The sequence below is a fragment of the Lachancea lanzarotensis genome, scaffold LALA0S08 (assembly GCF_000938715.1).
Source record: "Lachancea lanzarotensis genome assembly LALA0, scaffold LALA0S08, whole genome shotgun sequence".
Taxonomy (NCBI): domain Eukaryota; kingdom Fungi; phylum Ascomycota; class Saccharomycetes; order Saccharomycetales; family Saccharomycetaceae; genus Lachancea; species Lachancea lanzarotensis.
Window position 1 is genome coordinate 657,532 of NW_019212886.1, and position 24,592 is coordinate 682,123.

At 43.1% G+C, this 24,592-nt stretch overlaps 9 protein-coding genes across 9 annotated transcripts; 4 read left to right on the top strand and 5 right to left on the bottom strand.

Annotated features, from left to right (window-relative positions):
* Positions 1-830: 830 nt before the first annotated feature.
* Positions 831-2,105, bottom strand: LALA0_S08e07206g (LALA0S08e07206g1_1; the record flags this gene model as incomplete). Its single annotated transcript, XM_022771252.1, has 1 exon — positions 831-2,105. The coding sequence occupies one exon, from the start codon at positions 2,103-2,105 to the stop codon at positions 831-833; it is 1,275 nt and encodes a 424-aa protein (XP_022629851.1).
* Positions 2,106-2,354: 249 nt separating this feature from the next.
* IME2 (LALA0S08e07228g1_1) lies at positions 2,355-4,337 on the bottom strand (the record flags this gene model as incomplete). The annotated part of the gene is made up of 1 exon (XM_022771253.1): positions 2,355-4,337. The coding sequence occupies one exon, from the start codon at positions 4,335-4,337 to the stop codon at positions 2,355-2,357; it is 1,983 nt and encodes a 660-aa protein (XP_022629852.1).
* Positions 4,338-7,467: 3,130 nt separating this feature from the next.
* On the top strand, positions 7,468-8,112 carry LALA0_S08e07250g (LALA0S08e07250g1_1; the record flags this gene model as incomplete). The annotated part of the gene is made up of 1 exon (XM_022771255.1): positions 7,468-8,112. The coding sequence occupies one exon, from the start codon at positions 7,468-7,470 to the stop codon at positions 8,110-8,112; it is 645 nt and encodes a 214-aa protein (XP_022629853.1).
* Positions 8,113-9,121: 1,009 nt separating this feature from the next.
* Positions 9,122-9,766, top strand: LALA0_S08e07272g (LALA0S08e07272g1_1; the record flags this gene model as incomplete). Its single annotated transcript, XM_022771256.1, has 1 exon — positions 9,122-9,766. The coding sequence occupies one exon, from the start codon at positions 9,122-9,124 to the stop codon at positions 9,764-9,766; it is 645 nt and encodes a 214-aa protein (XP_022629854.1).
* A 933-nt stretch (positions 9,767-10,699) lies between these two features.
* PRE2 (LALA0S08e07294g1_1) lies at positions 10,700-11,563 on the top strand (the record flags this gene model as incomplete). The annotated part of the gene is made up of 1 exon (XM_022771257.1): positions 10,700-11,563. One exon carries the CDS (start codon positions 10,700-10,702, stop codon positions 11,561-11,563), a length of 864 nt encoding a protein of 287 aa, XP_022629855.1.
* A 109-nt stretch (positions 11,564-11,672) lies between these two features.
* Positions 11,673-14,306, bottom strand: FHL1 (LALA0S08e07316g1_1; the record flags this gene model as incomplete). Its single annotated transcript, XM_022771258.1, has 1 exon — positions 11,673-14,306. One exon carries the CDS (start codon positions 14,304-14,306, stop codon positions 11,673-11,675), a length of 2,634 nt encoding a protein of 877 aa, XP_022629856.1.
* Positions 14,307-14,875: 569 nt separating this feature from the next.
* COG4 (LALA0S08e07338g1_1) lies at positions 14,876-17,326 on the bottom strand (the record flags this gene model as incomplete). The annotated part of the gene is made up of 1 exon (XM_022771259.1): positions 14,876-17,326. One exon carries the CDS (start codon positions 17,324-17,326, stop codon positions 14,876-14,878), a length of 2,451 nt encoding a protein of 816 aa, XP_022629857.1.
* A 773-nt stretch (positions 17,327-18,099) lies between these two features.
* Positions 18,100-19,038, bottom strand: LALA0_S08e07360g (LALA0S08e07360g1_1; the record flags this gene model as incomplete). The annotated part of the gene is made up of 1 exon (XM_022771260.1): positions 18,100-19,038. One exon carries the CDS (start codon positions 19,036-19,038, stop codon positions 18,100-18,102), a length of 939 nt encoding a protein of 312 aa, XP_022629858.1.
* Positions 19,039-22,847: 3,809 nt separating this feature from the next.
* LALA0_S08e07382g (LALA0S08e07382g1_1) lies at positions 22,848-24,044 on the top strand (the record flags this gene model as incomplete). Its single annotated transcript, XM_022771261.1, has 1 exon — positions 22,848-24,044. The coding sequence occupies one exon, from the start codon at positions 22,848-22,850 to the stop codon at positions 24,042-24,044; it is 1,197 nt and encodes a 398-aa protein (XP_022629859.1).
* Between the last annotated feature and the right edge of the window lie 548 nt (positions 24,045-24,592).

Sequence of the window (24,592 nt, forward strand, 5' to 3'; positions counted from 1 at the left end):
GAGGCTTCCAAATCCAAGTGCAGAAACCGAGAATGACGATCCAAGCTTCTTCTTTTATACGCTAGGACGCAGATGTGCAAATCCCAGATATTTAGAACCCCAAAACTTGATTGCACACGGGTGTAAACGACGTCTTTACCCAATCTCAACGTTCTCCTGAATCGCACACTTTGTTGCACTTACGGGTATGTATACGCTTCGTTTCCTTAAACGACACTTTTTACGTCCTTCAAAAGTTCGATAAAGTTTCAATACCGTGAAAGAGTTCGAATTCGAGCCCAAAAACGTAGGTGGAACTGCAGAAAATAGCCCACTGAGACGTAGTTGTTGATTCCAGAGGTCTGTATTGCTCAAGAAGGAATCAAGTCTCCAGAAATGCCTTTCTGTAGTGATGATTCCTCCCATGATCCATCTCAACTTATCATCACTTACATCGTTTATGCCTTGAACAGCCATAGTAGCCGGATCACTGGGCACGAGTCACGAGATGCAATGCGATGAGATGAGATGCGACTAGATCTTGAAAGCGCATGATAGACAAGCGGTGTCCATTGACTACTCCAGAATTCCGCTTGTTGGTCTTCGTTGCGTCATTTATGTAGCTGGCTGGGTCCCAGACTTTGAAATAGCACATCATTGATTGTTTTACGCCGTAATCGAGTAATGCAGTGCGAGAGATGGAAGTTGATGATTCTTGCCGGGAAGGGGGGTCCAACCAAAGGGGTACGTCAGTCTAAGTAGGTGTGAAGTTAGTTTGCACCTCTCTTAGGCCCTGTATAGACAAAAAAAGCAGATCTCCTTTATCACGATATCAATCTGCACCTCTCTCATCAGTGCCATTCTATCTCGTCAATGTGTTTCCGCTTGTGCTCTACCCGCCAGGGAATTATCTGGGAAGTCCAATCGCTATCACGTATAGACCATTTGCGGGCAAGTTGAGGGGATAGATTTCCATCCATTCGCGCCTTGATATAGCCACCAATATTGGGCAAGAACTTATAGCCGTGACCAGAGTCCCCACAACTTACAAAAACATTGGGTTTCGATGGTACCTCATCAATAATAAAATTTGAATCGGACGTGTCGCTGATCCAGCATACCTTGCAGTCAATCACATCTCGCAGTTGCCCATTGGGGCCAAATTCGAGATCCGGCAGGTAGTTGCGTATCAAAGTCCGGATCTGTGCCACAGACTGCACAGGTATGCTCTTGACCTTATCGGGCTCGAGACATTGATAGCGAGGTAGAAGCGCTTCACTAGATTTATCGTAGGTCGAGCTGGCGCTCGCACAAAGCTTGAGGATCCTTGTTGCTCGATCTGGCGGGAAGAAATATCCAATTGTTGGATCGAACACCACAGGCATGTTCTTGTATTTTTCATATTCTGCCACACTCAGCTGGATATGCCCCACGTACAGTCCCGTAGATTTCACACTTTGGCCAAGATCCAGAAGGGACGGAGTGTTTGCACCGCACGCTACGAGCACTCTTTCAGCCAAAAGTTCCCGCCCGGACTCCATAGTGACTTTCACCCGTTTGCTTCCACTGTCAATGCTCATTACTCCGTCATTCTCTATAAAATTTACTCCCAGGCTCTTACTATAGCTTTTGATAGCAGTGAGCGATTGAGCAGCGAGCCCAATGCCACAATCGGGATTGAACCTAAAGAGACCTTGCGCGCGACTTTTTTCAAACTCCGGGAAAACGTTGCCGCAAGTCAAATCATTGATATGCTCAGCAATTGAATCACAGCGACCAAACTCTTCTCTTAGCAGTTTTAGGCTCTGTACTTCAAAATCGTATCTGGGCGAACTCTTCGGAGGTACAACAGAAATGCGCCCGCAGTGCGAATAGGTATCTTGAAACAAACCAGCCGGGTACACATCGTCGCCCTTTCCTTGCCAATAGTCCATAGCTTCGACGGCCATTGCTGCATATACGGGATCCGTGTATTCCAGCCTAACGATCTTGTTGTAATCGGTGGATGCAGATAAGGGCGAGGGTATCTCAAATTTGTCTATCACCGTTACGGAGTTTGATTTTGCATAATGAGCTGCAGTAGAAAGGCCAAAAACCCCTCCACCAATGATAATAATGTCAGACATCAGCCAGTCTTGTTTCCGTGAGTTGTCACCTCGAGGCTGTAAAGTTGTAATTGTACAGCATAGGCTATATTTTTTTTTTTAAACTTGGGCGCTAGCACTCTACACCTTCAATAGAAAACTATGATTGACGACCCTACGAAAAAGCGCGGTTCAATCTCATACAACCTTCCCACTGCATCACACAATTGAAATCAGTCACCGCAAAGAACTCTTTAAGCACTATGACACACGTCAGGCTCGAAAAAATGCTCAAAATGTTAAGCTATTTGTATGCGAGAAACTGTGACTTGTGTGATCCTCTAACGATGTGTCATTACAATCTTCAACGATTCGAGGAACAGCAAGCGTGCGAGGAATTTGTACCGAAGTGTTAGAGTCAATAGACATATCATCTAGCACATTGCAACGAGGATGAAGATGGGCATTACTGGCGTCTTCATAGTGCACGTAATTGGGCCCGAAGCTTTCGAGACTACCTTCAACATTAGGATTCTGGTAATCGGTTGATTTTGTAGCGTAGAACTCATTTATACTCTCGCCAACATCTAGGGGTTTAATGTCACTTTCATTAATGACGTCAGGCGCAGATGACGAGAGAGGGAGGTCATTATCTAACTGCTGCGAAAGCGGCAAAGATATCATGTTTCCAATAAGCTCATCCTGTGAGTTGAATTTGTTCTCTTCTCGAACACTGCTGCTGACAGTGGAATTGGTAAAATGACCGGACGTTGTTGACTCTCGCAAAAACTGTTGAAAAGACATTTGTCCTTCTTCGGGTTCATTCATTCTCCCGCCGTTCAAGTCGATTACGTTTGGACCAATAGACGGTATTTGCGCGTTTGGATGGGCACCAAAGACTTTTTTAACTGGCAATTTGGAATCCCAGTTGCTGCGAATGTCGCTGTAAGCGATTTTGTTCATATTTTCGTCATTGAATGCTTCTTGAATAGCGTGAGCATCTATGCCCACTACAGTATTTTGGAAGTATGGCATTTGGCATAGCTCCGTAACACTTGCTCTCTTTTTTGGATCCCATGTAAGGCACGCTTTGACGACGTCACAAAGTGGTTGCAGGTTAGGATTATCGATGATCTTTTCGATGTTTATACCTTCGACGTAAGGAAATTTTAAACGCATCCTAGAGGCCAGTAGCTGAGCTTTTTCCCAAGAACCACCGTGTGGTTGATACCCGCTTATATTACTCTCTGGCATTTTATGCGGAGTACCCAAAACCTCTAGGATTTTCCATATTTGATCCATTTCATCAGAGCCCGGGAAAAGTGGCCGAAAAGTGGCCACCTCTACTATAACGCATCCAAAAGCCCACACATCTATTGGTCTAGAATATGATCCCTTTCGCAGTAAAATTTCTGGAGACCTGTACCATCTTGTGGACACATATGCGGTGTAGGGACTTTTATTGGTAACATGCCGCGCTAAACCGTAGTCCGCAATTTTAACCACGTAGTTGTCTTTGTAATTGCCATCGACTATCCATTTTTTGTTGAAATAGTGGTTTGCTGGCGAGATCAAAATATTCTCCGGTTTCAAGTCTCGGTGGAAGAAATTGTGCGAATGAATATGCCGTATTCCTGCCAGTAGTTGAGAAAGGATCGATTTTAGTGATGGCAGTGAAAAAATGCGCCGTCTGCGTGCCCTCATTTGCTGATACAAATTTTGTTCCATACACTCCATGACGATGTGTAGCTGATAATTGATGTCGTCGATGAAAAGCTCAAAAATCTGAACGAGATTTTTGTGTGCTGGCATCGACAAAATAAACTTGATCTCGCGCACGCGGGTGTAGTCGTTAAGGGTAGGAAGTCGGGTCATCATGGTTTTGATTGCCAAAACTCCGCGCTGTTTGTTGTGGAAATTTTCCTGGTCCACGTTAGGAATTACGGAATCTTCCATTAGCGTGTTACGGTAGTGTGGACGCGATTCACAGCTTACAGATTGCACATCTTGAGTCTCCAAGCGTGAAATCTGCAAGTCTGATGCTGCTGGCCCGATTTCATCGCTGTAAATGCCGCAATTTTGACAGCCTTGACAACCGGTGTTGTAGATCTGTTTTGCCAAAGTCACAGATCCGAAGCTGCCATTTCCCAATTCTTGCATCAGCGTATATCTGCCGTGAATCTGCTTGACCGGTATGTAGAATGGTGGACTGTCCACATCTGGTGGTGTATGAAAATCAGAGTTCCTGACAGATTTCCTGCCCAGGTAGCCCATGTTGTGTCACAGCGATACCGTACACCGTCAGCAGTAAAAAGTGGAATAATTCACCACTCAGTCTATATGATAGGTACAAAAAAACGCGTTCTATTTAACAACTAAATTGAAATATATGTAATGACACTAGCTCTATGGAGTTGTAACTGGTTGGTGACCTTATGGCTCCCAACTGGCTCCCAACTGGCTCCCAACTGGCTCCCAACTGGCTCCTGACTATACTAGCTTTGTGTTGGCCTAGCAAGACTGAGGCCCGTTTGGGTTTGTGTTGTGTAGTTGAGAGGCTTGTTGGACGCACTTTTGTCCTCCTTATATAGTCATTTGTAGCCGCCCAAGTTTGTGTTATATCGGACTCCCTTAAATTACCCGATCGGGTAATTATGACACGTTTCAATGTGACACAAAAACGCATCAAGATTATTTTAAGTGGATTTTAAATTTATTGTTGAGGTTCTTTACGAGACGATCGTTTTGAACGGGAGAGATCGATGAGGCTCTGAATGAAGCTGCGACACAGATAATGATAAGAAGTGTTGATGGGTCAGAGAGAAAGCCATTGATGTATGGATGATGGAAGCTTGTGTTTCATAGCGATGGCAGTTGTGTGTGAGTTGGGAATATGGACTCAAAAGATGACGGAATTGAGGTTAGAGGTAGGTTGAGTTTGTTGTTCGAGTTTGATATGGCTGTTTCGACAGTCGGTGATGAAAAATTTGGTAAAACTAGCGTCTTGAATGGCCGGTGATGAAATACTTGGTAAAACTAGCGTACTCAATGGCCGGTGTTATAGATGAAGCTGTTCGAAAAACGTTTCTGGTGGTTGATTTTATGTCACTTTTTCCGAAACTGACACGCTCGAGGGAGGCTACAAGCACAGTTGAACAATTGCGAGCGAAAGCGATCAGTTGTGAACGACAGTGATGGATAGAAGTACAATTGAACAATTGAGGGCGTTAGCGATCAATTGTGAATTGTAGAGGTAGCTAGTAGCACACCTGAAAATTGAGAGCATCAGCTTTCAATTGTGAATAAAGACTACAGGTATAGTATAACAATCGAAAGCGTTAGCGATCAATTATGATAAAAGTGGTGGCTATTAGCATAGATGAGCAATTGTGAGCATCAGCGATCAATTGTTAGTAGTGAAATGGCTATTAGTATAGTTAAACAATTAAAAGTGTCAGCGATCAATTTTGAATAAAATGATCATTAGTATAGCGGAACAATTAACAAAATCAGCTGTGAACAACGTTGCTATTAGCATAGATGAATCATTGAGAGCATCAGGGATCAGTTGTAAATAAAAATGGTGACTATTGGCATGGACGACCATTGAGTACACCAGCGATCAATTGTGAACAGTAGAGATGGTTATCAGATAGTTGAACAATCAATGGCTGTTAGTATACTAGAGCAATTAAGAGCTCCAGTGATCGCTTGATAGTAGTTATAACTATTAGAATAGTTATAAACACAATTAAACGATTGAACAACTGGCGTTCTCATTTATCAGTTGAAAACAGTAGTAGTGAATAAGACCCTACTTGAATAAAAGAAAGGGTCTGGGATTAGTTCTGAACAGAGATGCCTAAAAGTATAGCTGAACATTTGAGAGTGTCTGCGTTCAACTGGGAATAGTAGTTTTGAATATCAGTATAAGTGAACAGCCGTGAGTGTCAGCGATCAATTGTGAACATTAGAGAAGGCTGTAGAAAAGTTTAACAAAAGAACTTCAGCAATCAGTCGCGAAATTGAATAAGGCTGCAAGCAAGTTGAATAACTGATCGTCAAATAGAAAACACAGCCACGTCAACATTGTCAATAGCTGATAAAGTTCAAGTATTGTCAAACGAACGACAGCAACCAGTTCAGCACAATTTTATGCTGAAGAAAGCAAAATCGTGCAATTAAAGCACATATTAGAGAATGAACCAACAGTGTTCGTCTAGAGACAGGGACACGTATTTGTGATAACTGATAGGTTTGTCGGAACCTGTGTCTAGCGTCAGATCCATGAAGAAGTTATCACGTACACGTGACAGGATGACAGCGACAGAATACGTGATATTCAAAAGAATGTAGAACTACTACTGATCTAACATGAGCAACATCGATTGCACCAATTGGTACCACTTGCAACTGATTGTATAACTCCTAAGCAGCCAGTTGACACAATCACACCCGGAACACTTCCAAGGAATTGTATGAGAAGGGACGCTTTTCCAACCTACAAGCTCATTCCATTTATGCTAAATACATTACGGAGAGATTACTCTAACTCAACAAACAACCGTTTAAATTCCACAATACTGAATAGAATCACCCAAGATATGGGACATTTTTCGTGCAACGACACTCCAGAGACAGATTCTCAACACGAGACCCTAGTAACGAAAGGAAAATCGAAGAAAGTTAGAGAAATACGTCTGATGGCTACCGATAAAGTTAATTTGTGGGGATAGAGAGTTTGATGTCGGACCGCCGAGGGCTGTGGTTTTTTCTCAGTCATCGAGAGCTGCGATCCATTGTACAAATAGTCTTTCTTACTTGGATGTCAAAAGGTGCACTAGATCCAAATATGTTGCAACAATCATCCGCGGTTCGATGAAGAAAGTCGTTTGAGAATGGCACAAAAACCATGCTTCAATCCAGCTACAAGACCATCCTTCTTACACCATCGTCTGAAAATCAGGTTATCCTCGAGACCATGAATCGGTTATCGCCCCAAAACCCCAGAGACACGACTATGATCTAAAACGGGTATAAAATAATAGTGCGACTTCCCCGCGAATACCTCATTATGTCAATTCCATGTTTTTTGCGCTCTTTGCAGCTTCTTTCACTTCTAGTAATTGCTCGTGCCAGGTTTGGGGGTCATTCGTTTGGCGAACCAACAAAGCTGTTGCACGAAAAGTCAAAGAAACACTATACTCAACTTCAGTAACACTATGATCAACCACTGTAACACTTTGGATCACTGTGTAGTGAAGCTTAACTTCTTTCTCTGGAGGGCTGTGTCTGAGTACTCGTGCAGATACTCGTAAAAACAATGGAAGTAATTTAAACCTGCCAAGAATTGAGAAGCCCTCCAGCAACTCCGAACAACACTTTCAAACGTGAAGCGATCAAAATGGACTACAAGGATAGCGAAGAGCAATTGATCGAGACAATCGAAGGAACTCAAAGCTACAAGCTAGAATATGGACCCTTACCACGAGACACTTTCAGAAGTAAACTATCGTGGGAACTTAAATTTCGGAAATCGAGCTATGTAATTCTTTTGCTGACAATCATAGCATATGGTTCGCTCGTTCAGCTTTGCTTTTGGAAAGATATAGCTCTTGGAGTCTCAATTGCATTCATGGGTATTTTCCTCTTTATTGTGCCAATGATATCTTTTCTTACATCATCTTTCAAAGGGTGGAACGACAAAAGCGTGCGTAGCTGGATGGTAGAGATAATAAATGTCAACCCTGGGGATGACATGGACAAGTGGGATTTGATTGCTGCTAAAATGAACACTATTCTTTATGAAAATGACGAAAGAGCCACAAGGTACTTTTTCTACGACGGGAAACAATGCCTATCGAGATTTATCAATAGATTCGTCACACTACATCTGAAAAACGCTTTAGAGTCACCTCCCTGTCTCGTGCCCTTTATCAAAACTGCTGCGGATCAATACATGGAGCATTTCAATGAGCAATTGCGGAAAATGACATTAGGCAGCTCTGCTGATCGCACCGAAGTTGCCACCCAGAACGAGACAGTTTGAAGAGATTTCTGAGAATTTGAAGTGGAGGGATATGTTGAGTCATCAAATGGATAATTACCGCCAGTGTTATGTCCCCACATGGCCGGACCCGTGCCTTGTACAATTGTCATTCTACAGTGGCTCCGTCCTTGCAGACGTTTTCAGTTCAGCCCTTCCAAACACCTGCGGTCGTCAGCGATCAATTGGAATAAAATGGCTTATGAGCATTGCTGAACGATTCAGAGCTTCAGCGAACGTCTATGAAAAGAAAAGAAGATCATCAGACAGTCGAGCAATTTGTGGCCTTTAATAGCTGTTGCTTTTTTCCCGGTCATAGCGAGCTGCAATTCATTACACAAAGGATGTTTCCACTTCGGACGTCATTATATTCACTGAGTACAAATATGTTGCAACAAGTCCTAGCGCTTCAATCAAGAATCACACAAGGGCATATGACCATACTCCGTACACTCTTGTCTCTAACATCGATTGTTTCCCTGAAAACATACTCCGTACACTCTTGTCTAAGATATCAATTGTTTTCCTAAGACTATTAAACGGCTAGCGTACCAGAAACCTCCAGAGACCAAACTATGATCTTACAACGGGTATTCTAGTGACTCACCAATATGTTAGAAATATGTTTTTTGTATGCTCTGCGGCGATTCCTTACTCCAAAACATTGTTCGTGCCAGTTACCGGGGGACCTGAGGTACCGTTTCTTGAAGGCCCTTCATAGTTCGTTATCCAAGAGGAACTATTATTATACACAGGAAAAAGCTTAAATAATGGTGCACTATTACATTCTTTTGGTGAACAAATGAAGCTATTGCACAAGCATCCGAGCAGTCGGATAAACACTATGTTCAACCTTGGTTACATTTCTGGACGATCGTTGCAGTGTGGCTGAACTACTGCCGTCGAGTACTCGTACTCGTGAAGACCGTTAAAGTTATTCAAGCCTGTCAAAAATATTGATTCCCCTCCTACAATAACTCCTAACAACACTTTCAGACGCTGAACGCCCATAATGGACTACAAGGATACCGAAGAGCATTTGATAGAGACTATAGAAGGATCTCAAAGCTACAGTGGAGACTATGGACCATTACCACGAGACACGTTCAAAAGTAAACTATCGTGGGAACTGAAATTTCGGAAGTGGAGCTATGTAATTCTTTTGTTGACCATCATAGTATATGGCTTGCTCGTTGTGGTTTGCTTTGGGATAGATAAACGTGCAGGAGTACTATTTACAGTCTTCGGCATTTTTCTCTTCTTTGTGCCACTTTGCGCTTTCGCTTCATCATCTGAAATAATGTGGAACCACACAACCGTGCGTATCTGGATGGTGGAGATAATAAATACCAACCCTGGAGATGACTTGAATAAGTGGGATTTGATTGCTGCTAAAATGAATACTATTCTTTACGAAAATGACGAAAGGGCCACGAAGTATTATTTCTACGACGGGAAACATTGCTTGTTTAGATTTGTCAATAAATGTGTCGCGCCATCTCCGGATAACAGTGCAGCGTGCTGCCCCAGTCTCGGTCCCTTTGTCAAAGCTGCCGCAGATCAATACATCGAGCATTTCAATGAGCAATTGCGGCAAATGACATTAGGTAGCTCTGCAGATCGCACCGAAGTTGCCACTCAGAACGAGACAGTTTGAAGAGTTTATTTAGAAATTCAAGTCGCGGAGTTTGTGGAACAAATAAAAGGCCTCTTTAAGGTCAGTATTATACCAACACATCTTTAGACCCGTCAGTTAGCCAAGAAAGGTAGCCTCTAGAAACAAAAAACTGGAGACTCTACTAAATTCTACAACTAATGAGAAAATGGAGCTAGGACGCTAAGGCAGATTAACGATCGTGTCATGGTTGCTCAGTTTTGAAGATTGTCGCTCTCGGGGTCACGTGATGAACATCAGCTCACAACCTCAAGGTATCTTTATGCTCCAAGTTTGGAAGAGCATCTCACATTTATTCAAGCTGCCTGGCTTGGGTAGATGCAACAATACTATTCGGCTTCCAAGGAGAACTTTGAAAACCTCGGTTGCACTCTGATCGCGTAAAGTTACGAAAACGACACTTAATCAAAATTGACAAAATCATTGCCTCATACTCACCAGGAAACATACCCACATAACTGCTATCCATATTAAACATCAAATCCTTCCTCGTTTGATATCCGATCTCTTCTGAACATTTTGGAGGCCAAAGTTCACATATCACTATGAACGAATAATAAAAAGAATGGATCTCCCGCTTTGAGCTTCGAGGTGTCCTTTTCACAAACAGCAATCCAACCTGTGTCATTACAATGCTTCTATTTTAAATACGCCCATTTCAACTTCTGAAAACTTGAATGTTAGGTCTCTGGACTCTATATTTCAAAGCACGTGACATAAACTTTTGATATTATCATCATTAATCACGAATTGAACCTTTAAATGAAAGTGGCGAACCCATCAACCATTTCTACACCTTTGACAACCTCAAGGATATCACATCTTTAACCTTCAATAGACGCTAAAAACGCCAAAAAACGCCTCTCTTAAGGCCATAATTATTACCTACATCTCAATTTCCTAGCACATTACAATATGCAAGCGATTGCCGACAGTTTGAGCTCAAAAAGTGCTCTGGTCTCCGCATTACAGTACGATAAAGAAGAGAACTTAAACAACGATTTCATCACTGGGAATGGACTTTTTCGGCAACTGGCACCTCAAATCGCGGTACCACCTATTTCTACCCCGCAAGAGTTTCTCAGAGCACACACGGATGATTCTCAAAACCCAGATTGTAAAATAAAGATTGCACACGGTACAACAACGCTAGCGTTCAGATTTCAAGGCGGGATCATCGTAGCGGTGGATTCTCGTGCAACGGCGGGGCAATGGATTGCGTCTCAAACCGTGAAAAAAGTGATCGAAATCAACCCATTTCTACTAGGAACCATGGCTGGTGGTGCAGCAGATTGTCAGTTTTGGGAAACCTGGTTGGGCACGCAATGCAGATTGCACGAACTCAAGGAAAAGGAACGCATATCTGTAGCAGCAGCGTCTAAAATACTGGGCAATTTGGTATACGAATACAAAGGCGCGGGCTTATCCATGGGAACGATGATTTGCGGACATACTAAGAAAGAGGGCCCCACGATTTACTACGTTGATTCCGATGGCACTAGAATGAAGGGAGATGTGTTTTGTGTGGGATCGGGTCAAACTTTCGCGTATGGTGTTCTGGATTCCAATTACAAATGGGACCTAACTGTGGAGGATGCCTTATACCTAGGGAAACGTTCGATCCTTGCTGCGGCACATAGAGACGCTTATTCCGGTGGATCTGTCAACCTGTATCATGTAACGGAACAAGGATGGGTGTATCACGGAAACCATAATGTCGACGCCCTTTTCTGGGAGATTAAACAGAAAGAGGGTTCCTTCAACAACGTCATCGGTTAGCGTTGCCATGCAACTAAATAATCTTCTGTAGGAACGACATAATCAATTTCCCTACATGCGAATAAAACTATTTTCGTACTGTTACAAAATGAAGTTCAGGGCAAATGTCTCAACTTGTTTGTTCTGCATCACTCCCTTCCTCACTCGACGAATCTTTCCCACTACTACTGTTTTCATTGCCTGAGCTCTCTGAAGAATCGCTATCATCGCTCCCTTCAGTATCACTTCCATCATCGTCGCTAGAAGACTCTTCTCCAGAGCTTGATTCGGTTTCGCTTGATGCCCTTTTCTGAGGTAAAACGTTTCTCGGAGGATTTGGAGTTGCCACTCGCGAGGGCTGCTTGGGTTGAAAAAATTTCGATAAAGAGCTAGGATCGAATGAATCAGAAGATTGTCCAGTTGTTTGGGAGGGCGGCACAGGAGGATTGGATGGGGCAGCTGCACTTGGAGAATTAGCATGTGCATTAGTCGCGGTGTTTTCAGAGCTCACGTTACTTGCAGTGGGCGGTGGCATTGTCACTAATTGCTTGACAGATCCATTTGTGACCTTTATCGTGGCAGCATTCACTGCAGCAGCCAAAATTAAATTGAGGTGCTGAGGATTCTTATCAATCAAAGCTGTGAGGGGATTACCAGTAATTCCCTTTGATTTAGCAGCCTGCGTAACCTGATTTATTGTCATTGCAAGCGCTTGAGTTAAAATACTTGCCATGACTTGTTTATCCAATCCTTTGCGATCTTTCGTGAGAATCATGAGCTGTTCTTGGAGATATTTCATAGTTCGTTGATTTCCGTCGGCTGTTGCCTTTCTATCAGCCCTATTAGCAGCTAAAGTCTGGGAAATGTTGGGTTGCCTGGGCCTGTTCATAATCTGGACACTGGAGGAAGCAGCCAAATCTCCTGACGGCCTTTTGATCTTTTGTTGCTGTTGTTGTTGCTCAAGCTTCAATTGAGCTGCTTTGGCTTTAATAGCCGCTGCCTCTGCCTGTTTTTTTTTCTGCTTTTCCCTTTCTGCAATATATTCTTCATTGAGTCCCCACAACCAACCTTTCCCCTCTTTTGATACCTTTCTGAATGATTTATTGAGAGATAAGTTGTGTCTGACAGAACTTTGCCAGCCATCAGGACAATATTTGTAGTAAGGAAATAACTCTCTGATACCAGCGTAAATCCCCGACAGTGACATACCCTTTGGACTTGAGTACTTTCTCAAGCATGCTGTTATAAGATTTGAATAAGAACCCGCAGGTTTCGTCCTGTACTCCACAGGAATCTCGTCGAGTGTGTAAACCTTTTTGGGCGGTTTGGGAGGTTTCGCTTCTTTCTTTTCCTTTTTCTTCGGCGGCAGCTTTTTTTTTGGTGCCGGTACTTCTCCCTCTTCCTTTTTGGCTATCTCCTTATCATCTGCAGGTAGCGCACTCGAAGTTGAGTCCCTCGAAACATCGGGGAATTTATGATTGTTGAGTGTCATTTTTAGAGAAGCTGAACCATCGGTAGGTTCGACAGCTTTTTTCTCCTTACCTTCTTGATCCGGCAGCACAAATTGAAAAGGGATTTGGCCTATCTGAACTTTTGCCTTGTTCTTTAGCTGCACCGTTATACCTCTTTCGACAAAAGCGTCATCGACAAAAGCCCCATTTTTACCCATTATCGAAAGTTCAAAGCGTCCCGTTCCGAAGTTGTAAAAAATTTGTGCGTGTCTTCTTGAGATGGATTTGGAAGGTCCCAAGTTAACATCGACTTTGTGGGAAAAATCATTTTCCGAACGACGCCCAATGATAACTTGCAAAGTCTGTACGTAAAATGTGAAGCTTTGGAAATCCAACCTAGCGTAAGCCGAGATCTTTGACTGCTCGGAATCAGTAGTCGTAGGATCTTGGAATTCAGTCATTGTAAGCTGAGAGTTTTCATTGTTGGCCGGAAGCACTTGTTTGTTGACTGCATTTTCTGGTAGTGGAGGAGGCGGCAGCGACATAACCTGAAACTCGGAAGGCGACAGAGGGTCATGTTTTTCGTGTTCACCGAAGTCTTCTTCGTGCTTCGCTTCGAATATTGAAGTGGGCGTATCTTCTCGTGTTCCAGCACCAGCCGATAGAGTACCCGAGTTGTATAGTTCTTTTGTAAGAGCCGATGAGTCGTCGTGCAATGACGACAAGTCAGGTTCTGCGTTTATATGGAGACCGTTCAAGGAGTGGGACGAGTCTTGATAAGATTGCTCATCGTGTTCTAAAGGCGGCTGTGAATGCTGCAGTTCAGAGGCACTACGCTGAAGCTCTTCGCTTACTTCCTTTGAGGTTCTCGGACTTGTAGCAGTAGCATCGTGCTGCAAGCCCTTTGTGCTTTCGTCAACCAGTTTGTCCAGGTCTTCCGGTATATCTTGATCCAACAGGTCTGCTGACGAAAACAGATCATCGTCGTTTTTAGAATCCAGTTCTAACAGTTTGGAAAAGTTTTCGTGGTCCAGAGCGTCGGGCATATCTATTTTCAGGTTCGGGTTATCGATCAAATTTTTGGAGCTTTCGAGTGCCTTATCTGGTTCAAATCGCGTTTCTGAGTTACCATTTCCGCTAATAGATTCTCCATTAAGTGCCTGTTCAAGATTTTCAGACAAATCCGGCGGAAGCTGGCTCAGAGATTCTTCGTGTGAATCATTATCTGACCTATTTTCCTGGTCATAGTTATTTTCGGGCACTGAGCTTCCCATAGCATCGTTTTCTGCAGATTCCATGGCCATAAAGCTCATCGCGAGTTTCTCGAGTGAGCTAGTGCTGTGAAACCTTCTTTACTTCGAGATAAAACCTCCTCTCCTTGTGGACCAAAGTCTCTTACGGATAGTGTGTCGTTTCACGAAAATATGACAAAAATCACCAGAAAACCACCAAATTTAATGCGGAAAGTCGGAGCCCTGCACTTTCCCAGCTAGCACGCTCAAGTGGCCACTAAACTCAATGTGATAGGAAGCTGCAATACTGCCTGCTGATCGATTATTCTTGAAGTTTTGTTGTGTGTACATGCTCTATTTATCTCATCTCTGGATTGATATTTTTCATAATAAGGTCGAGATCACTATCTACGAATTGATGGGCGGTAAATATATATGATCATCAATCAATCAACAAGATAATAGCGGTACAACTATAAAAAACGTCAAAAATCCAGTTAACGATTAGAAGTTTAGAGTAACGAGTGAAGTATGTATAGGGTTGAGTTGTTTAGTTGATGATTTTTTGTAGATTATATGATAGGTTTGTACGTCGGCCCTCTTTTTCCTCTTTCTTTTGAGTATAAATATGGTTATGATTACCTTTGGCTTTAACGACGAATGTCAACGCGAAGTTCATGTGCACGAATGCGTTCAGCTGGGGTTATAGCCCAGTTAATGTCGCTGATAATCTCGTGTTTGACATCTCGCGTAGCAAGATCGAAGTCGTCGTCTTCCAGCCCCATTACCAGTACAATTTGGGTGAGTTTCGTGAATTTTTCACGCAGCGCGTATCGGTCTTCGCACACAATCGCTATCAGGGAGCTCAATTCACGATCGAGCTTAATGGATCCCAGCTCGTTGACTTGTAGACCCCACAAACGGGTGGCAATCTGAGCAACCAAATAATCCACGATGCAGCTAAGAAGCTGGAATTGACATCTTTTGTATAGAACATTGGCGTATGGAATCATGGTATCACTCCACTCGGCTCCAAACTGCTGCAAATGCGACATGTCTTCAAAGTCTACAGCGCTCGAGAGATACTCGTCGTCTGGGCCTTGTACAAAAAGCGACCCCAGCATTTTGCGGACTTTGGGCTGCAAAATGTTATCGAAAAGCTGCTTTACAGCCCAATTCAGTAATTTGTCATTTTGGACAAGTAAGTTTGACTCCACCGTTTCCATTGCATCTTGCAAGTTTTGCGCTTCGAGTTCAAACGGAAAATTGTCGCGCAAGAGGTTGGGATTGTCCTGTAACAACTCCTTCGTGAGCAGCCTTTGTAAAAATTCGCGACCAACTCCCAAGGTGTTGACGTAGACAAGATAATGATGAAGCTTTAGCACCGAGTCCTCGTCGGCATAAACGGCTTGCAAGTTGGATTGGATATTGGAAAATGCACTGGAAGCTGCTCCTTTCAGATTGAATCTGAGATTCGCTAGTTTCGAGGGGTCCATAACTCCAGGTGATGCTGCTCGCGACGTACTATTGGACTCTGAGTGAGGAATATATTGTTTGAGACCAACCGCACTCATCAAGCGAGGCTGTAGAAGCCGCAAGTTGTGCTGTAAAAACTTCATGAGATATTCGTTTTGCAAGAAACGCTTTAACGTGCCCAAGAAGTCATTCATCAGAGAGTTCTGGCCTGTGTTCACGTTCAGGATAAGACAGTTTCTCAGTAAAAGAGTCAGATCTTCGACGATGGACGAGAAGGCATAACTGGAAAAGTCATCGTGTTTGTATGGTTTTTTGATGATGAATTGGTTGAGCGATGGTAAGGATTCCAAAGCAACCATTCTAGTAAACGAGTGGTGCAAATAGTACTCCATAAGTTTTTTGAATCCATCCAAGAAACCAGCACCGTGGATTTTTGAGTAAAAATTACCCTGTAGTATAGGCAACGGCAATTCTAAAGTCCCAGCAGATACTTGAATATTGCTGAATTCATTCCACTTTAGCGCAAAAAACCTGCAGTACATGGACCAGTTCTGCAAGATTGTACTGTATTCACCAAGAGTGCTTGAAACACGCGCAATGGATGGAGGTTCACTTCTGGATTCATCTGGAACATTGGGAGATCTTTCGTATTCACGGATGGCTTTTAGAAGCTCATCAAAATTTCTGGCTTCCAAAAAGCTATCCAAAATCAAACCTGCTTGCATATCGGCCTCACGTTGAACTTTGGTCATGATATGAACCATATGCTCTTTACCGTAACACTCTGCAATAATTTTCGAATGCTCATTGATTATCGTTGAAACAATCTTAAAGAGATGCAACAAGGCTTTAGAATAAAACGGTGTATTCGTAGGGGTTGCGCCGGTCATTATTTTACGACTTTGTGTGGAAATTATGTCACAAACATATCTGGAGTAGAGATCGAGTCCTAGTTCAGATTTTCTAATCAAGGGAAACAGTTCAAAAACCGACGTGAGCTCTTTTATGTCTTGAATTTCAGCCGCTTTCTCAAATTTTTCTTGAAACTTTTTGGCAAGAACGTCGGTCCATTGCTTCACAAGAATAGCTGGATTCTCTGGGATTTCCGCTGAGGGCACGACTTTGGCTGCAAACCGAGAGTCAATAACGTTTGGCGGTAAGTTGAGGATCGTGTCAATGCCTGTAGCGGCGAGCTTACTATCGGATCTTTCTATGGCCTCGTGTACGGTCAAAATATTGCGTTTGAGGGTCTGGATGTGATGAACGAACTGAAGTGTTTGAACCACCAATTTACGTTCACGATCCACGGATTTTATGCGTGCAGATATTGCCAAAGCCAGATCTTTAGAGACATAAATATCCTCCAAAGCATGATGAAGCTTAGACAGCGTTTGGGTCAGTTTGGTTCTTTGCAATTCTAGTTTTCGCACGTTTTGGTTTAGCTTGGTGTGTGACGTTTGCAAATAATCGTCTAGTGATTTTTGCGTAGCTGCGTGGTCATTGATTATGACAGCTTGCAATTTGGCAAGCTGCGATACAGTCGAGATTTTTGACAGAGCAGTGTGATATTTGGCCAAGTTGTTGGATAGCTGAGTATCCAGAGTTACAGCATTTTCTGAGAACATGGAGATGCCGAAATGGTATCAAAAAAAAGGGCAAAATGTAACGAGAACTCAAAAAAAAAAAAGATGCAAGTGTAGTCCAGGAGGCGGTTAAAAAGATACAAGGAGAAAAACCTTTCACAAAGTTTCAATTGGTGTCTTGTTTTGGCTTTTAAATACAATTTTGATATGTTGTTGAAGATAATCATTTACATCGCCATAATGATTATCATGATATTAGATCTAATATAACATGAAAGTGAGAAGCGAAATTGACGTTTTGACAGTATGGTCCATAAACGTTACTGTGATGGTATTTAAACAGTAGATTTGACGAGTGGAAACTTGTAGAAGTGTTCTACCGAGCGATTGGGAACTATCGGAGCTGAAATAGCATCAAATTTGAGTGTAAACAATTGACATTGAATTTGAACATCAATACTAGACAAAAGCGGTTATACAACCGACTCGGTCGATTACAATTGCGAACTCCAAGCACACAATTCAACGTAACTACAAAGTATTATAAGTTGAATAAGTTTGAAAGATATTAATTACACTTGAGAAGAAACGGTACTTTGACGTGATACTATGCATAGAAAATTAAGTTTCTCGACAGGGACCGGACGAGTAGAGAGGGTTTGGTGACAAATAAAAAAAGGTTCGAGGGATAGGGAAGGAAAGGTTTCTTCTCAATTTTTCTTGAAGTTTAGTGAAAGTCAAATTTCTGGGTCCTTCTGTTGGGTGATTTTTGTTTCGTGTCAGTGTCTTTTTTGAGGTTATGGGTGGATCCTCATTTAGGCGGTGGCCTGAGCAGGTTCTTCATCGACCCAGTGATGTTCAGTTGCCTCTGGAACTTCAGCTAGACCATCGTGTTCCTCCTCTTCTTCCTCGTAGTCGTAATCACCGTGTCTGAGAGACAAGCTTGGCTTCACTTGGGCTGCATCCAAAGTCCATTCGTTCAAAGCAGTTTCGGCATCAATAATAATTTGCTTGGAAGCTTCGTAACCGTCGTAAGCTGGACGAGTTTCACCGGGGGTGACTGGAGAATCGTCCAAAAGCTCGAGCAAAGCCTTACCGTAACCGGCAATGAGCGCTAGTTTTTCAGAGTGCTCGACAATGGAGTCGAATTGATAGTTGAAAGCAGCACGTAGCTTGGAACGGGTGATGTTGGAGAGCTGGGCTTCGGCCACCAAAGATTCGGCTTCGGCACGCACCAATTCTTGTTCTAGAACCTCAATCTTGGTGGAGGCTGGGTCTTTGTACTTGAGGTAGGCGATTTTGTCGGTGATTTTGGCCTTGCGGTCACGGGAAGGTTGCACGGAGCCCTCGATATCACGAATAGACTTGATGGTTAGACGGTACTGGTCGTAACGGTCGATGAACTGGTCGTCGAGTTCACTGATTTCGTAGATAAGGACACCCAATTTATCGGTGATATCGGAAACGTCGTCGTCGTTTTCCAGACCCCAAACCGAGAGTTGACGGGCCGCGTCACGACGCTCGTTGGCGGCCACTTCGATGGACCGCAGCACGTTTTTTTCCACTTTCACCAATTGCGACAATTTGCGGGCCAATTCTGGGCCAAAAGCACCGGCGGTGTTTTTACGTAGCGAATTGGCCAATCCGCCACGGCCGAAAAACCGGTTTTTGGTGGTGGCTGGAGGAGGGGCTGGATTTTGCAACTGCGAAGCAGTTGGTGCTCTTGAGTTTCTCAACGAATATGTTCTGTGCATGTTCTAGCGTGGGGGGGGACGAATACGAATACGAATATCTAAGAGGTATATTCTTGGTCTAAAACTTTGTCTGAACCTTGTCTGAACCTTGTCTGGACCTTGTCTAAACTTAGTCTAAAACCTTTACTAACTCCTTCTTCTTTTCCTTTTCCCTTTAAAGGTATGGTCAGGGGTTAAGGTATTTTAGGTTTTTTTTGGACCCTTTATATACTTGTCCTTTTTAGAAGAGAGAAAAAAAAAAGGGGCAGTCGAGAAAAAAAAAATAGGGGTCGGAGACGAATCCCGCGTGTATTGTGATGAGTACGCGTCTCCAATTAATTTTTTTTGCTATACCAAAAAGGGTTAATAGTTGGGAGAAGGTAATGGGAGAGACGGAGCAATCACGAGCGGTGGGGGAGAGCAGAGGAGGAGATGGAATGGGTGATGATTTCTGGTAAGCAAGGGCGTGTGTGTGTAGAGATTAGAATGTTTTTGATCAAGAAGAGTAAAGTGAAGGAAAACCTGGTCGCGTTGTACGAAAATACGATGTGTCCCGATTTCTATATCACTATACACGTATATGCACAGAATTCTCTTACGTAATTGTGCAGAAAGGTCTCGACGTCATAAGAAAGCGAGCAATGAGGGCTCTCGAGGCAAAGAACGATAGAAAATGACGACGAAGCATACAGGATAAAGTCCGGAAGTAGCGCTACAAGCAATGGAAAGGAAAGCGTGGTTGATGCATTCGGTGGGATGCGAAACGCGCAGAGGTGGTGGAGTAGTTGACTGAGAGTGTGCGGGTGGAAATGAGACACTAGAAGAGTGTCTATTCTTGTTAACGTGATCTCTTCTTGTGATTTTTTTTGTTAACGCGATCTTTTTTAGTGACTACCCTTGTCAACAGACTCACTTTTCTGGTGTCTGTTCTGGTGTCTCTTCTGGTGTCTCTTCTGGTGTCTCTTCTAGAGCCTACTCTTATCAACGAACTCTCTTCTGGTGTCAGAGACAAATAATTACATGACAGTGAAAGAATTGATGACGGTCATAAAGGTCGAAAACCAAGCATACAAACGACAAATTCAAATGTATCAGAACACTCATGATGATGACGGCCCAGAAACAATTACTCCACACTCATGGAAACCACGACACACAAATTCATGAGTGCTCTAAGTGCCGGTTTCCGAAAAGACATAAAAGCGCATACTTCTGTTTTGGAATAGAAGAGGTAAATGGATAGTTCATCGTGGGGAATAGAAGGGGGATTAGTGAGAATCAGTATTGTGAGAAAAACGGCTTACAATGAATAGGTTCTCTTTCGAGTTAGTCTTTTGTCTGGAAACTGTAGGTTCAAGTCCTGATGGGTTAATAGAATACTGAATACCAAGCTCTTCTCGGTCAGATAAAGTGATCACATGCACGTGACACAATGACAGAAATAAACCGAGAACCTAGAGTAACTACTGGTCTAAGTTGACTGGCACCATTTGCCATTGATGGTAGTATCTACGGGTTTATGAATTGATGTCGTTGCTCCCGAAGCACTTGGATGTCTTTGCATGTCTCATCGACGTTCTATCCGGCCAACAAGCTCATCTCTTTCATGCTAAATAAACTACAGAGAGGTTACTCTCAACTCAATAGAAATATAGCTCGTAGCTTATCGTTATGGAAAGAGCTGTTGGAATCTCTGTCTGTCTAGCGTCAGAAAGACGTTTATCGACCCACAAGCTCATCTCATTAACGCTAAATACAGCCCAGAGAGGCAACTCTAAACTCACTAAAACAGTTTTTTTACATCTTGCATTATTCAAAAGAGTCTCCCAAGTTCTGAGACTTCTCTCTTGCAACGACACTGGCGACAGAGCTTCAATGCGGGTGTAAACCATTTTTGGAAAGTTTATCTTCTGGTAAGTAACTGCACCCCATTATTATCAATTGGAATCGAATGAAGAATGCATACAGACACTAAAGGGGGAGATTACCTGTGAATAGCGTTCTGAAAAACCGTAGAGATAATGAGAGACCTTCACATTTCGAGACTTACAATGGACAATGCAGATCAAAAACGATACTTTCTCGACGTGGGATTTCTCACAGGAGACTGCGAAATCCATGTAGAGTACTTAGAAATTCTGCCACTCTCAATTTTGTGGCAAAATATCAGAGGATAGCGTCTGCCTATTGGAATCAGTGTCCAGCGTGTGTCATCGGATGACCGTTGCAATCAGGTTGACAAGAATAGCGTTGTGTTAAAGGAATTTATTCCACAATATAATTGCACTGCAATCTCGAGTGAACGACTCGTGAGTTCGTAAATCGTCAAGAATTCGAATGGCTTTGACCCGCTTCCAATTGAGATTATCCAAATAAAATGCGTGAATACACCACACCGCATACCTTTGCAGTAATAAAGTCTCAACGAAGGTGCTCCATAAGGAAGACAATAAATCTTACGACTCGTTTGCAACATGATGAAGTACAAAGTATCTGATGCTACGACTTCGGATAATACCTGCAGAGAGAGACCTGACACTGCACGGACTTTCACGCTAACTCAGCTCGAAGACTGATTCTCTTTCCAGGCTTTCGGTACTCGCCAGTACTCGTGAAAAACTCCGGTTGCGTCACAGCCGGTATACTTAGCGCATCGATCAACCTGTCAATTAAACGTTTGAAGAGCCGCATATCCTACCAGCTGTATTATTATTTCTGCACGATCTGTAATAATTGGTAGCACCACACACGTTGGAATAGTGTAAAGATCAAAAAGCCCAAAAACGGTAACAAAATTGCTGTCAGCGATACAGTAGAGCGTACATTTCACTTCAACACCAGGATATTAGTCCCGCGTGATTGCGAGAAAATGGACGATTTTAACCCGTCAATTATGGTCGAAATTACGGCCCAGCATTCAACAGTGACAGATTCAGTACCCAGCAATCGAGTCGATTTTTTCATGTATAATAGTGGCCACATTGTCTCTGTTTCCTAACTCGACATGTGAGACAAAAACAATGAGGTAACGAAGCTTCGGAGAAGGCAGGTCTTAAATGTCGATGACAAAAGCCGCTACCACCTATCATGCCTCAATTAAAGTTTCAACCTTGAGATGCCGTTTGTTCTACGACACATCTAGCATAGAGCTAGGACTGCTTCTTGTAGAGAACGTGACGATCCGCCCATGCGTGACATTACGGTTTATGATAGATCCCGCAACAGCAGCGAAGACATTGATTCCCTTACGATGCGCACACTACCTTCAGTGCTAACAAAAATCAGCTATTCGCCGCCTTCTCCAACTCTCGGGTCTTCCTCATCACTTTTGTCCACTCCGTCGCTGGCACTTTCTAACCATATCGGAGTTTTATTTTGAACATATACAGCAGACCGTATCTGTTTCAAATGTGCCACGTATCATTTAGTTACCAACTTGCGCTCATTTGATCCAACTACACTCCTTGAATTCTAACATTGACGACATTCTGCCAGAATACTAAAAAACGTGTTATCTCAGGCCCCGGAAGTGCTATTCTATAGCCAAAAAGACCGCTTGCAAGCTCTTTTCCAACAGCTCCCACTTGCAAATTTCTCGATTAGCGAACCGTATTACACCAATGGTCCGTTCATCTTTTAATGATGTTCTTGAAATAACGAGGCGTAAAATAACCAAGTAATGATGGTATTAAATCCATATAAATTTAACTATCTTGAACTACCGCAGCATTCAAAAAACATACACCACCAATCACGATCATTTCGCTAACTTCTCAGCTCTGTTGACTCTTAATAGATAGCTTTCGAGTTGTATCGAAGTTTTACAGGTCATGAAGGAAGACTTCAGCGAAAAACTGCTTCCCCTGGACGAGAAAACAGTACTAGCTAATTCCAATAGCGGATCCAGTCTTCCTGATTCTAAAATCAAGTCACAAGTTGCTTGGCTAACGAAAGAATTATGGACATCGCGAGCTTTTCGAATAGCAGGATCGGTATTTGCATCATTGGTTCTAGTGGAAACAGTTGTATTACATGTAAAAAGTGTCAAACCCTCACTGGTTTTGATTGCCATAGCCTCCACACTCGCTGCATTCGTACTATTCTTGATTGCTGCGGCTGTCATTTTTGGCTTCATGCGCGAGATCGTTGCTAAAAAACAACGATACGAGCTTTGTCGCCTCGTAATGTTCCACCAGCCAGGCTTAACGTCGTCCAACTGGGATGTCATTGCCGTCTCTATGAACGCCTTTCTGAAAAGAGAAGGGCACTGGCACACTGCTACATGCTTTGAGAGCGGCCTTGCCTTATTCTATAGCTACAGACAAAGGGTTTACTTGCCTTTAAAAAAGGGAAATTTTGATAACGACGCAGACGTGGCTCTACTTTCAGACGCCGCTGCTTCCTATGAAAAGTCTTTTCGTGTCCCACAGATCCCCAATGAAAAAACTGAGGCCTCGAGTGCTGCTCTTAAAGAACAAGAATTACCAGTTGAAGTTTACAGGTCTAAAACCTCTTGGGCGTTGGCATTCTTGGCAAAACAATTTTTATTTGGCTGCTTCTTCGCGTTAATTTATTCCTTCAGTTATAGAGGCTACGCGAAGTTGATGGGGGTCGCAATCGAGCTGGCACCAGTCCCTATTCATTTGTTCACGAGAGGCAAGGGCTTATCCGTGACACAGGTCGGTCAATTTTTGAAGACAGTCGAAGATCTTGAACCTTGGGAGGACAATTCAAAGTGGGGCGACGTTGCAAAAGCATTAAACCAGTTTTTAGGATCTAACAAAAACACTTACTTATCGGCAGGTTTATTTTACGACGGGGACGACTGTCGTCGTATCTTCGAGTCCAACCTTTCCTCTATTACTTCAAGTCGTATACAAAACATCCCCGAGGTTGTTTCCTTGGTAACTGGTAAACAATACATGCCCGAGTTTGTTACTCTTGCAACTGAGTTGCAAGCGGCCTGTGGCTTGGATGTCGCGGAGTGCGTTTGGAGGAAGGGCATAACGATCGAATGGCTCGTATGATGAAGCTTCGCGCTGTTTTCCAAGGTCTTTTTTTGGTTGTAGGCGTGAGAGCCGCTTACACGGCTTACATGCAATGGCCACAGATCAAAAGTTGGTGGTTGGCTGAGGAAAGCATTTTGGATGATGATGCAATTGAAATCTTGGAGAAACGGAAGGATGAGAAGACCTTATTGGAGTTTCCTAAGACTCCAGCTTCGAAGCTATAGGCATCATGCCGTTCTTGGCTCAAGCTTGGTACATTATACATGATAAATTTATGACCAACTCTAAGTAAACAAAGTGTGATATATGACTTTATAGATGAAGCGTGGTACAGCGCCACTGCTCTGTTGAATACTCTAGCAATTTAGATATTCGGTGGGGGCGATCTGAACACTAATGTGATGCTTAGATGCCTAGCAATAGTTTCATGGCGTCATTTCCTATTTCGCAACCGGAAGCGAAATACTACTTTCGAAGAAACAGGCAACCATGGCCTTACTTCAAGCTTTTGTAACTGATCTGATGAGTTGCGTAATATATGTATACAGATGGCTTGAAGAAACTAA